This window comes from Acomys russatus, chromosome 19, assembly GCF_903995435.1.
Source record: "Acomys russatus chromosome 19, mAcoRus1.1, whole genome shotgun sequence".
Classification (NCBI taxonomy): Eukaryota; Metazoa; Chordata; class Mammalia; order Rodentia; family Muridae; genus Acomys; species Acomys russatus.
The window spans coordinates 61,029,805-61,043,297 of NC_067155.1; the positions used below are offsets into that span (position 1 = coordinate 61,029,805).

At 49.0% G+C, this 13,493-nt stretch overlaps 1 protein-coding gene across 1 annotated transcript; it reads left to right on the forward strand.

Moving 5' to 3' along the window:
- Positions 1-2,510: 2,510 nt before the first annotated feature.
- On the forward strand, positions 2,511-13,242 carry Unc119b (unc-119 lipid binding chaperone B). Its single transcript, XM_051161653.1, has 5 exons — positions 2,511-2,787; positions 7,800-7,913; positions 10,287-10,398; positions 10,531-10,703; positions 12,858-13,242. Exons 1-5 carry the CDS (start codon positions 2,547-2,549, stop codon positions 12,968-12,970), a joined length of 753 nt encoding a protein of 250 aa, XP_051017610.1. The 5' UTR covers positions 2,511-2,546; the 3' UTR covers positions 12,971-13,242.
- Positions 13,243-13,493: the final 251 nt, after the last annotated feature.

Sequence of the window (13,493 nt, forward strand, 5' to 3'; positions counted from 1 at the left end):
AAAAAAAAAAAAAAAAAAAAATGTACACAGGGACCTTAGAGATCTGCCTGCCTCTCCCTCTGAATGCTGGGATTAAAGGCATGTACCACCATTCTTTTTTTTTTTTTTAAAGATTTATTTATTTATTGTATATGAGTGCTTTATCTGCAGAAGAGGGCATCAGATCACATTATAGATGGTTTTGAGCCACCATGTGGTTGCTGGGAATTGAACTCAGGATCTCTGGAAGAGCAGGCGGCACTCTTAACCACTGAGCCATCTCTCCAGCCCCTGTGCACCACCATCTTAATGAGGTTTTTTGGTTTTTGTTTTGTTTTCTTCGAGACAGGGTTTCTCTGTGTAGCCTTGGCTGTTCTGGACTCGCTTTGTAGCCCAGCTAATCCTAATGAGTTTTTAAGAGTTAAGAGTGGTTTCAGAGCCGGGCGTGGTGGCGCATGCCTTTAATCCCAGCACTCAGGAGGCAGAGGCAGGCGGATCACTGTGAGTTCGAGGCCAGCCTGGTCTACAAAGTGAGTCCAGGACAGCCAAGGCTACACAGAGAAACCTTGTCTCGAAAAAAAAAAAAAAAAAAAAGAGTGGTTTCAGAATCAGGTGTGGTGCCACATACCTTTAATGCCAGCACTGGGGAGGCAGAGGCAGGTGGATCTCTGTGAGTTCGAGGCCAGCTTTGTCTACAGAGCGAGTTCCAGGACTGCTGCTAGGACTACACAGAAAAACCCTGTCTCAAGAAACCAAAAAAAAAAAAAAAAAAAAAAAAAAAAAGACGTTGAATTCTCTCTCTCTTTTTATTGTAGACCAGGCTGGCCTGAACTCACAATGATCCGCCTACCTCTTTGAATTCTCTTTCCACATTAACGTCTCCCTGAATGGTCTGGTAATCAGCACCAGAAGGCAAGATGACATTTACAGATTGGAACTTGGCAGCTGGGTAGGATTGGGTCGGGCTTTTTGTCTAGGAACAATGAAGGCCTAACAGTCGTTCCCAAATCTTTGTATAAGGTGAGGTGGTTCCTGTAAGGCCTGGTGTAAGTTATGTCTGGGTTGACAGTCTGCAAGTCGCTTGGATTTCACACTAGCCTAACATGGGATCCTTCACAACAGCAAGCAGAGAAGACCAGACCTGCCTGCGGAGCTGAGTTCGATTCCCAGAACCCATGTAAAGGTGGGCGGAGAGAAGTGAGTGCACAGAGTTCACACACACACACACACACACACACACACACACACACACACACACACACAGAACCCAGAGAGGAGTCATTTGTGGTAGAAAAGAGTACAACCTTTCCCTAACCTGTCCAGTTTCACCTCTGTGAAACCTTCCGTGATTTTCTCTAGTGCCCTTGCTACACCTCTTAGCAGGAGTGAGCACAGCTGCTTCGCACTTAACCACCTCAAGAAAGGCCACAGAGGGCTGGAGAGATGGCTCAGAGGTTAAGAGCACTGGCTGTTCTTCCAGAGGTCCTGAGTTCGATTCCTAGCAACCACATGGTGGCTCACAACCACCTATAATGAGATCTGGCGCCCTCTTCTGGCCAGCAGGATCACATGCAGCCAGAATGCTGTGTACTTAATAAATAAAGAATTAAAAAAAAAAAAAAAAAAGTCACAGAATAGGCTTGTGGACCCTGGCAAAGTGGGGGCTCCACCATGGAAGGTTCTGAAGAATTACGCGGGCTTTCTTCTCAATTGAGACCACGTGGCCTACCTAGGCCAATGTCTTAGTCCAGTGGCTGACATAGCTGGAACCTAGTACTAGCAATCTATTTTGTTTATTTAGTTTTATTTAATGGGTATGAGTATTTTGTCTGCACGATCAGTAATCACTTGTGTGAGAGGATGTCAGAGCCTCTGGAACTGAAATTACAGATGTCTATGTTGTGAGCTGACACCTGGGTGCTGGGAACGGAACCCCGTCCTCTGAAAGAGCAGCCAGTACTCTTAACTCCTGAGCCAGTCCAAAGATAGCAGTGTAAACGAAAAATTTTATCTTGAAGTTTGTCTTCGCACAGTAAGCAGTTTAAACAATCTATGACAATGGCTATTAACATATTCTAAAAATGCCCACGCTTTATACTACAGAAGTTCATTTGACTACGAATATATTTCACTTTCTTCCTATTTATTTGCTTTTTAAGGATATGTTTTAAGCCGGGTGTGGTGGCGCGCACGCCTTTAATCCCAGCACTCGGGAGGCAGAGGCAGGCGGATCGCTGTGAGTTCGAGGCCAGCCTGGTCTACAACGTGAGTCCAGGATGGCCAAGGCTCCACAGAGAAACCCTGTCTCGAAAAACCAAGAAAAAAAAAAAAAAAAAAAAAAGGATTTGTTTTAAATATCAAAGGTAACCGTGTCCAGCGGTATCTCACCTGAAAGGACCAAAGTTGACACCCTGTAAGCGGCTCCCGGTAGGTTCCGCCCGCAGGCGCCCGGGCCCCGCCCCGGGCCCCGCCCCATACACTCAGGCCCCGCCCCAGACGCGCAGGCCCCGCCCCCGCTCTCCATAGTTACGGCGCCGTGAGGTGGCGGCCATCTTGGCGGCGGAGCGATGAGCGCGTCGAACCCGAAGGCAGCGACCGCGGGGTCGGCGGCCGGACCCGGCGGGCTGGTGCCTGGCAAGGAGGAGAAGAAGAAGGCGGGCGGCGGCGTCCTGAACCGGCTCAAGGCGCGGCGGCAGGCGCCCACACACACCGACGACGGCACCGGGGCCGCGGTCACGGAGCAGGAGCTGCTGGCGCTGGACGCGATCCGCCCTGAACACGTCCTGCGCCTCAACCGGGTCACAGAGAGTGAGTGGCGGGCGGGCCGCGCCCGCACCGGGCCCCGGAGCCCTCGGCGGGCGGACAGGCGGGCGGGCCGGGCCGTGCGGTGGCGCCGGGGCCGCTCCTGGCCGCCCCTTTCCCAGCCCCGGTGGGCAAGGGCGTCCATCGAGTCCGGCCGATTCTGGGCCTGGCCGGACCCTGCCCGCCGGGGACCCCAACCCTTAGCCGGGTTCCTGCTGGTCTACCCCCGGCTTCCGCAGCCCTTTGGGCCAGAGCCCCTACCTGCTGACTCCACCTTTCCCTCGGCTCTGGCTTCTGACAGCCCTTCCCCCACTCGGCCATGCTTTGCTTTCCCACCCCCACCCCCACCCCACCCCCTCTTGGGTTGGGAGCCCTGCGGCGCCCCTTTGTGTACAGGTAGCCTTTGCTTCCGTCAGACACAAGGCTGGGGCATCTCTTGCAGACTTAAGCTGTGCCGCCAAAAAAAAAAAAAAAAGTTTATAAAGTTTCAGTGTGTGTACAAACTCGCGGGGATCTTGGTCTTGATACTTTTTTTTTTCTCTCTAGTGAATTTACAATCGTGTCAGGGTTTCAGAAGTGTGGGTTTTGCGTAAGAAGTCGCTTTTTTGTCTTTTTTTTTTTTTTTTTTAGCCTGTAAGGAATCCCTTCTGGAAACTGTTCAGTCCAAGCCCTGACCTGACACCCTTTCCCTTGCAAATACCTTTCCCCAGGCGTTTGCAGTCGCCTGGTTAGCCTTGGCCTGACCTCCTCACCTCCCCTGCCCTAGCGACTTCTAACCCTGCTTCCCTAAAGGATGCCAGAGCGTCGTCGGCAGGATTGCTTCAGTCAGCCCAGGGCTGTGAGGTGTGTTTAGTGGCGGCTCCAGCCACTTGGAAACGGGAGTTAGGGAAAGTGGTTGTTGACTGGTTCAGCCTGTGCAGAAGGAAGAAGCCTCCATCTCCTAAAATAGGTTTTCAGTTTGATTTTGGGTGTTTTGGTGGTCCAGTTTGCCAACACTGTTTGGCTTGGGCCTCTCTTTTGCCTGCCTGAGTACAACTTTATAGACAGTCTGAGTCTCTGAGGTCAGTCGGAACAGTAAAGACCCGCTTCACTTCTCAGTTTTCATTTGGGGAGCACCTGACCCCTGACATCCTGTCTGCCGCCATGGTGGGTTAGGACCCTCAAATGCCTGGCCCTGTGGACTATGCTAGGAGCTCTCAGGTCTGCCCACCCTGCAAGAGCTTAGTGACCTTTGGATTTTGTCACTCAAGTTCTGTTCTGCAAGTTATTCATTGAGCACTTTCTAAAGACAGAACCCAAGCCACCAGTTTTTGAGTTGTAGTAGCTCTCAAGTGTGTCACCTCACTGGGGAGACCACCCGCTTGTAAACCACGAAACAGCTGACACACGTATGCTAAGATAGCTAGGAGGAGCTAGAAAAACTGCTGTGTGTGGGGGGGCGTCAGCAGACAAGGCCACAGCATTTCTGTGCGCGCTGTGTTGGCCTGATCTGACTGGCCTCTTTTCTTCTCCTGCCTCCCTGATACGTGCGAGCTTTTATGTAGCCCTCAAACTGAGAATGGTTTTAACCTTTCAAGTGGTTGAAGTAAATGTTAAGCTCTTGTTACACGTGGTTATTAAACTCGGCTTCCGTGTGTACCAGCAGTTTTATTGCATAGACCTGCTCATTCGCTTATTTCCGGTTCATAGACTTTGGGTTAGAGTGAGAATTGAGCAGTCATGTCATATGCTGTCTGGCTGCAGAAATAGATCATCAGGAATAAAGAATCCAGGTTGTTTGTAACCTGGCCTTTCCAGAACAGTTGGATCTGGGGTTTGTTTTGTTTTGATAGTTGGCAAACAACCCCTATATTATTTCTCCCTCAGTATACATTAAATAGTTTTGTTTTTTGTTTTTCAAGACGGGGTTTCTCTGTAGCCTTGGCTGTCCTAGACTCGCTTTGTAGAACAGGTTGGCCCCAAACTCACAGCCATCTGCCTGCCTCTGCCTCCTGAGTGACATTAAATAGTTTTAAAATATCAGGCTGGAGGGGGCTGGAGAGATGGCTCAGAGGTTAAGAGCACTGCCTGCTCTTCTAGAGGTCCTGAGTTCAATTCCCAGCAACCACATGGTGGCTCACAATCACCTATACCCTATAATGGCCTCTTCTGACCTGCAGGTGTACATGCAGATAGAGTACTCATATACATAAAATAAATAAAGTTTTAAAAGATATATCAGGCTGGAGAGATGGCCGCTTTCCAGAGGACCCAAGTTCAATTCCCACTCCCTACATGGTAGCTCCAGTTACAGGGAATCAGACACCTTCAGACAGACAGACATGTAAGCAAAACACCACTGCACACAAAATAAAAATGAACAAATTTAAGGAAAAAAAACCTCAAGGTGATGGAGAGATGGCTCAGGGGTTTACAGAACTGTCTGCTCTTTTAGAGGTCTTGAGTTCAATTTCCAGCACCTGCGTGGTGGCTCACAACCATCTATACTGGGATCTGATGCCCTCTTCTGGCATGCAGTTGTACATGCAAATCGAAGACTCATAAAATAAATCAATCTATAAACAAAACAAACCCCTCAAATATAAAATACTGTGTTGAGGGCGTGGTGGCGTACGCCTTTAATCCCAGCACCCGGGAGGCAGAGGCAGGCGGATCGCTGTGAGTTCGAGGCCAGCCTGGTCTACAAAGTGAGTCCAGGATGGCCAAGGCTACACAGAGAAACCCTGTCTCGAAAAACAAAAAAAAAAATACTGTGCTGAGCAGTGGTGGCACACGTCTTTAATGCCAGCACTCAGGAGGCAGAGGCTGCCAGATGGATCTCTGTGAGTTCCAGGCCAGCCTGTTCTACACATTGAGTTGCAGGACAGCCAGGACTGTTAAAAAAAAGAAAGCCTGTCTTGAACAATCACAACAACAAAAAGAAAGAAAAAAATCTATTTTATTCTTTTTATGTATTTTATGTATGTATATGTATTTTATGTATATATCTTATATATATTTTATTCTCTGACAATTTAATACATGTATATAATATATCTCTGTGCCATCTCTTTCTGCCTCTCCCCTTTTCTTTCTTGACTTCCTAATTTTGACAATACCAGAGGGTGTTTGGGCCTGGGGAGATGGCCTAATGATGAAGGGCACTCATTGCTCTCCCAGAGGACCCGGGTTTGATTCCTCACACGTACGTGGTGGCTCACAAGTGTCTGTAGCTCCAGTGCTGGAGGATGTGGGGGCCTCTTTTGGCCTCCTTGCAAATATTGTACAGGCAAAACACCCAAACACATTCTACTGGCTTGAATAAGAATGGCCCACATAGGGCCTGGAGAGATGGCTCAGTGGTTAAAAATAAAAGTAAACTTTTTTTTCCCCCTAGACAGAGTTTCTCTGTGCAGCCCAGGCTGTCCTGGACTCACTCTGTAGACCAGGCTGGCCTGGAACTGAGGGAGATTCAGGGAGATCCTCCTGTCTTCCCCTCCTGAGTGTTGGGATTATAGGTGTGGGCCACCACATGACAAAAGTTAAAATAGATGTTCAAGAGGATGTTCGGGCCTTGAGAAGTGGCTTCGCGGTTGGCATTAGTGGCTGCTCTTTCAGGGGCTAAGCTAAGGCTTAGTTTCCAGACCCACGTGGTATCTTACAACCAACCGCCAAAGGGTCTGCACCCTCTTCTGACACTACATGGATGCAGTGATTCCATGCAGGCAAAAAGACCTGCCAGTACTAAATAAAAATAATCTTTCTTGCACTTGGTAGGAAGAGGCAGGTGGATCACTGTGAGTTCGAGGCCAGCCTGGTCTACAGAGTGAGTCCAGGACAGCCAGGGCTACGCAGAGAAACCTTGTCTCAACAAAACAAAACAAAGTCAATCTTTCTTTCTTTCAGTTTTTGTTGTTGTTTTTGAGACAAGGTTTCTCTGTGTATCATTGGCTGTTCTGGACTCACTCTGTAGACCAGACTAGCTTTTGATTCACAGAGATCCGCCTGCCTCTGCCTCTTCCTACCGGGTGCTGGGATTATAGGCGTGCACCACCTCATCTGCTTTAAAAATTTTTTAAAAATATTTTATTTAGTTTTTTTTTTTTTTTTTTTTTTTTAATCTATGTGCATTGGTGTCAAAGTGTCAGATCTTGGAGTTACAGACAGTTGTGAGCTGCCATGTGGGTGCTGGGAAGTGAACCCGGGTCCTTTGGAAGAGCAGGCAGTGGCCTTAACCACTGAGCCGTCTCTCCAGCCCCTAAAAATAATTTTTTAAAGGTTTATTTATTGTTTTTGGTTTTTTTTTGTTTTGTTTTGTTTTGGTTTGGTTTTGGTTTTCGAGACAGGGTTTCTCTGTGTAGCCTTGGATGTCCTGGACACACTCTGTAGACCAGGCTGGCCTTGAACTCACAGTGATCCGCCTGCCTCTGCCTCCCGAGTGCTGGGATTACAGGTGTGCGCCACCACGCCTGGCTAAAGATTTATTTTTTTTAAAGACTTTATTTCTATATGTTATGTATAGGTGTTCTATCTGCATGTTTGCCTGCATGCTGGAAGGCATCAGAGTCCAGTACAGATGTTTTTGAGCCACTATGTGGTTGCTGGGAATTAACTCAGGACCTCTGAAGAGCATTGAGTGCTCTTTCTTACCCATTGAGCCATTTCTCCAGCCCTAAAAATAAATCTTAAAAAATTTTAAAAAAGGATGTTTGGGGGAGCATTTTCAGGACTTGCATAGGAGAAGAACACATTTGCTTTAAACTGGGGTATGAAATAGAGGGTAATTTTGGTGGTTTTTTGTTTTGTTTTTTTTTGTTTGTTTGTTTGTTTTGTTTGTTTGTTTGTTTTTCGAGACAGGATCTCTCTGTGTAGCCCTGGCTGTCCTGGACTCACTTTGTAGACCAGGCTGGCCTCGAACTCACAGCGATCCTGCCTGCCTCTGCCTCCCAAGTGCTGGGATTAAAGGCGTGCGCCACCACGTCCGGCTCTAGATGGTAATTTTGGAAGATTACTGAATAACATTGATCTCTTCTTTTTAGATTATTTATGTAAGCCTGAAGACAATGTCTACAGTATTGATTTTACCCGCTTCAAAATTCGAGATCTGGAGACGGGGACAGTGCTCTTTGAGATCGCCAAGCCTTGCATCTCAGGTATGCCTGTGAATCGTGGCTCGCAGCCGGGGAAGGGAAGGTTTTAGGAAGCCCACGGTTTGTGTGCCAGGATTGCTGTGGCCCACTTCCGAGACTGTTTCTGCCATTGCTTCCTGTGGCCTCACCTTGGGGTTGCGCTCGTTTAAGCTTTGTTAAAAGGCTGGCTTTTTATTTTGTCTTACTGTGTGGGCCAGAAGGTGCAGGTGGGGTCAGAGGACGCTTTGTGGAGCTAGCTCTCTGTCTCCAGGGAGTCAGGGTTGTGTAGCAGGCCCCTTGTGCACTGAGCTATCTCACTGCCTGGGTTTTGTTTTGAAAGCGGGTTCTTATGTAGCCCATGTTGGCCCAGAACTTGCTGTATAGCTGAGGGTGCCCTTGAGCTGCTGACATGCACCCTTCCACCACCTGCTGGGGTCAAGGCATGTGTCAGCACCAGCAGCGTGGAAGGCAGCCACTGATTGCACGGTGGCATGTGCAGGGTCTTCATGTCCCTGATTGGCACAGCTCTTTGGTTGTTGGTTGGTTTGGTGTGGTTTGAAACAGGGTTTCTGTGTAGTCTCTCCTGTCCCGGAACTCACGCTGTAGACCAGCCTGTTCTAGGACTCACAGTGACCTGCCTGCCTCTGCCTTCTGAGTGCTGGGACTAAAGATGGGTACCACCGCCAGGCAAGGCTCAGCCAGTTTTTACTGAGAGGGAGCTGAGACCCCAGAGTTCCACACGACACTTCCTAAGATGCTATAACTGGTCAACTGTTCACATTGTCTACAGTGGCCCCTTGCCCTCTGCTGCGGCCAGAGGATAACTGAGGAAAGGTGTCTCCTTAAGAAGTAGGGCCTCAGGATGCCCGTCAAGTGCTGCTTTAGTGGTTTTCTTTGTTAAAGATAAAATTATGTGTGTGCCCTTGTGTGTGAGTGTGGGGGGGGGTTGTGCACATGAATACAGTTGCCTCTGGAGACCAGAACAGGACGTTGGGTCCCCTGAGTGCAGTTGCAAGCAGCTGTGAATTGCCTGACAGGGATTCTGGGAACTGAACTTGAGCCATCTGCCTGCCTTCTTGCCTTCCAAATAAAAGATTATTCTTGGGGCTGGAGAGATGGCTCAGTGGTTAAGAGCACTGACTGCTCTTCCAGAGGACCCAGGTTCAATTCCCAGCAACCACATAGCAGCTCACACCTGTCTTTAACTCCAAGATCTGACCCTCACACAGACATACATGAGGCAAAACGCCAATGCACGTTAAAAAAAAAAAAAGTATTTTTAGCCAGGTGTGGTGGCACATGCCTTTAATCCCAACACTCAGGAGGCAGAGGCAGGTGGGTCTCTGATTTTGAGGCCATCCTGGTCTACAGAGCAAGTTCTAAAACAGCCATGGCTACATAGAGAAACCCTCTCTCCAACTAAACATTACAAAAACATCAACAACAACAACAAAAACCATTTAAGTCTACATAGCCTCTGGCTATGGGTAACAAAAGATAGTAGTCTGAGAATCTAGTCACCATCCTCTCAGGTGCAAGGACAGCTTATTCTTCTACTCTGTTTTTATTTTTTGGTTTGGTTTGATACGGAGCTAGAGCTAACCTCTAATTCAGTGCTTAAATAAAGATGACCATGAACTGGCCTCTTGTACGTTCACTTAGTCTGGGTTTGCACAGGAGGCTGTTGTGCTGGCTTGAATTATTTTTTATAATGTATTTAATTTTATTCTATGTGCATTAGTATGGAGGTATCAGAATCTCTGGAACCAGAGTTACAGACAGATGTGAGCTGCCACGTGGGTGCTGGGAATTGAACCCGGGACCTTTGGAAGAGCAGATAGTGCTCTTAACCACTGAACCATCTCTCCAGCTCCTTCTAGTTATTATTACTACTACTACTACTACTGCTGTGTTTATGAGTATGGAGTGTATGGTGCGTGCGTGAGTGGAGGGTGCAGAAACAAGGGGGTATGAGGACAGCTTGGGAGTTGGTGCTAGCCTCACACTGTGTGTGTCATGGGGATGAAGTGAGTTCAAGGCCAGCCTGGTCTACCAGGAGTCCAGGACAGAGAAACCCTGTCTCTAAAAAGAAAAAAGAAAAGAACAGACCTTAGTCAGCTGGTCCTGCATCAGAAGTTTGCTTAGTTCCCTAGCTGTTGAGAAACTTGAGGCATGACATAGCGAGTGCTTCTGAACTCAAGTTTCCTCTGCTGTGAGATAGCACGTAGCTCCCCTCCTAGAGGGCTGCTGTGGAGCCTGCCTCGGACAGCCTGGGGCAGCCTGGGACTGCAAGTGTGCAGCAAATGGGGCTGTGTCACAACTAGAGTGAGTCTGTCAGTGGGCAGTTGTGCTGTGTGGATGGCAGTACGCTCAAGGCAAGGCTCTGTGTCTTTTCAGACCAAGACCAGGATGCAGAGGAGGAAAGTGTCGATGTGGATATCAGTGTGGGTCGTTTTGTTCGCTATCAGTTCACACCAGCATTTCTCCGCCTCCGGACAGTTGGTGCCACGTGAGTACTGTTACTTTTATGAGGGCAGAAGAGCATTCTGCTTGTTTGCCGGGAAGAATGTCACAGTGAGGTTGAGGTTGGCATCAGAGGAAGGAAGACGTACAGTAGGGCTCACCCAGATTCATCTTACAGGGTGGAGTTCACAGTGGGGGACAGACCTGTGTCAAACTTCCGCATGATTGAGCGGCACTACTTCCGGGAGCGGTTGCTGAAAAACTTTGACTTTGATTTCGGATTCTGCATCCCCAGCAGCAGAAACACGTGTGAGCACATCTACGAGTTCCCGCAGCTCTCTGAAGACGTCAGTATGTATCTCTCATCATCTTTTTTTTTTTTTTTTTTTCAAGACAGGATTTTTCTGTGTGGCCTTGGCTGTCCTAGACTCACTTTGTAGACCAGGCTGGCCTCGAACTCATAACTCAGAGATCTGCCTGCCTCTGCCTCCCGAGTGCTGGGATTACAGGCTGGGCCACCACACCCAGCCCCTCACTCATTCTTCAGTGCTGTAGATTGTGAGGTCTGTGAGGAACCACCCTTAAAACCCATCTGGTCTAAGTGGCCTCATTTTGCAGAGGAGGGAAATGGTGGCTTGCTGTGCACCAGGCCATCTGACCTCAGGCTCCCTCTGTGGATAGTGACACAGGCACCTTAGGCTCTGAGTAGATAAGGTGCCCCTCACTGTTACAGCTCCACTGTGTCCTGTCATCACTTTTCAGATGCATTATGAACCTCACGTCCTTAAAGATTGCACACTCTGGAGTGGGTGTTCCCTCTCATGCCAGCACTACCCAGGTGAAAAGCCTGCTGAGATGTGAGGCAGGGCTGTGTGACAGATACCTGCAAGAATTGATTAGCCGGGGCTGGAGAGATGGCTCAGAGGACCTGAGTTCAGTTCACGGCCACCACGTGGTGGCTCCTCTACAATGTGATCTGACGCCCTCTTCTGGCCTGGGGGCGCACATGCAGGCAGGGCACTGCGTGCATAATAAGAAATCTTAAAAAAAAAAAAAAGGGCCGGGCGTGGTGGCGCACGGCTTTAATCCCACCACTCGGGAGGCAGAGGCAGGCGGGTCGCTGTGAGTTCGAGGCCAGCCTGGTCTACAAAGTGAGTCCAGGATGGCCAAGGCTACACAGAGAAACCCTGTCTCGAAAAACCAAAAAAAAAAAGGAAAAAAAAAAAAAGATTAATTTGGGAAGCCAAACAGGTCAAAAGAATGGAAGTCAGTCTGAGTGTAAATCAAATTGCTATGGCCTTGGATGGGCCCAGAAAATTTTAAATCTCTGACACTTTTTAAGACCTACTGGGCTTTCTCCATGCAGAGTTATCAGGAGGTGACTTTAATTGCGTTTACCTTTTTCCAGTGTGGAAAGAGGTCAAGGCGAGGGTTCAAACGGACAGAAACAAGTTCCCTAGGCTGTTTATCTGGAAGTTGCAGTTAAATGCCAGAGCCCTCTAGAGATTGGCTTCCTCGTGCCCTCTGGATGCACACCGAGGCCTCCTGTGCCCCCTGGGTGCACACCGAGGGCTCCTTTGTCTTTGGTGCTGGTGAAGAGCGCACATAAGAAGTAGGAGAGTTGGAGAGTTAACAGCACAAAGGACCTGCGCTGTGCTAACTCACAAGTCTCTGCTCCAGTTCCAGGATCTGATGCCCTCTTGTGGGCCCTGAGCATGCAGCACACATGTTGGGCACAAATGTACATGCCGGCAAAAAACACCCATGCACATAAAATAAGTAATTTAAAAATTAACAAAACAAAACCCAAAGACGTTGGCATAATGGTACCTGCCTTTACCCCCAGCACTTGGTAGGCAGAGGCGGGCAAATCTCTGAGTTCAAGGCCAGCCAGATTGATAGAATGAGATCCTTTCTCCACAAACAAGACAACCCCAGGAAGCAGGTACAGAGAGGCATGATGCTCTGGATTTTACTGCACTGTCTAGAGGTGGGCAGGAAGCCAGATGCCAGGCCTTGCCGGCCCAGCCAAGATCGCAGGGGAAGTAAGTGGCTAGGACCGAGAGAGAAGTGTTTCCTGGGATATTGGCAAGAGGAGGAGTCAGGTTAGGAATGCCTACAGAGCGATTGCATCCTAGTTCAATTCAGTGTGGAAGTGGGCGCCCTGTACCCTGTTTCTGTTCCGCCCTCATGATGCGGCACAACAGTCAATCATTCCCAAGCTCTGGCTTATCAATTTGGAGGGGCACTGGGGCTTTTTTGTTTTTTTGTTTTGTTTTGTTTTGTTTTTCGAGACAGGGTTTCTCTGTGTAGCCTTGGCTGTCCTGGATCCACTTTGTAGACCAGGCTGGCCTCGAACTCACAGCGATCCGCCTGCCTCTGCCTCCCGAGTGCTGGGATTAAAGGCGTGCGCCACCACGCCCGGCCCAGCACTGGGGCTTTTTATACCTAGCAGTGGGACAAATTCTCACACTCTCCTTTTTTCACACCCTTCCTGTTTTGCAGTTCGCCTGATGATTGAAAACCCGTATGAGACCCGCTCAGACAGCTTCTACTTTGTTGACAACAAGCTGGTAATGCACAACAAGGCTGACTATGCCTACAATGGAGGCCAGTAGCTGCTGCAGGAGCCACAGGGAAGGTCCTTTGCTGCCACCGTGAGACACACAGAGGGATTGCAGTTGCTGTTTGTCAACACTCACCTTGAGCCTGGTGCAGGAAGCTGCAGCTAGGGTGGCGGTATTCTGAGTGCCAAGGAGGTGCTGGCCAGCAGTTTCTTTTCCAGTGTTTTTTCCCCTGCCCCCTAGTTCACAGAGGTATTATAGTGAGGTAAAAGATTAGGATAAGGTTCCTGGGGTCCAGACAAAAAAGCTTATTTCTGTGTGGTCTGAGCTGTGCATTGGTTATCCTGACAAGCCCAACTGTCCAGGCACAGCTCTGTCAGCCACAAGGCTCAGGGTGGCCAGCCTGCAAGTTGTCAGCCATTCTGCAGGTTCCTGGGTGCTGTGGGCAGCTGAAAGCAGCTCACTTCTTCCTCATCCCAGGGTCATTGGCAGTACTGCCCTCCTCTGCCTGGAAGAAACTTGAAAAGAGAGGAAGGGAAGGCTGAGGAGCCCAGGCTGGGACGGGGTGCCAGACTGA

Bases quoted from the DNA above. Each gene is read 5' to 3' on its own strand.
- Unc119b (XM_051161653.1), top strand. From the start codon at position 2,547: ATGAGCGCGTCGAACCCGAAGGCAGCGACCGCGGGGTCGGCGGCCGGA. The intron at 2,788-7,799 runs GTGAGTGGCGGG...TCTTCTTTTTAG, and splicing joins CCTCAACCGGGTCACAGAGA to ATTATTTATGTAAGCCTGAA. The intron at 7,914-10,286 runs GTATGCCTGTGA...GTGTCTTTTCAG, and splicing joins CGCCAAGCCTTGCATCTCAG to ACCAAGACCAGGATGCAGAG.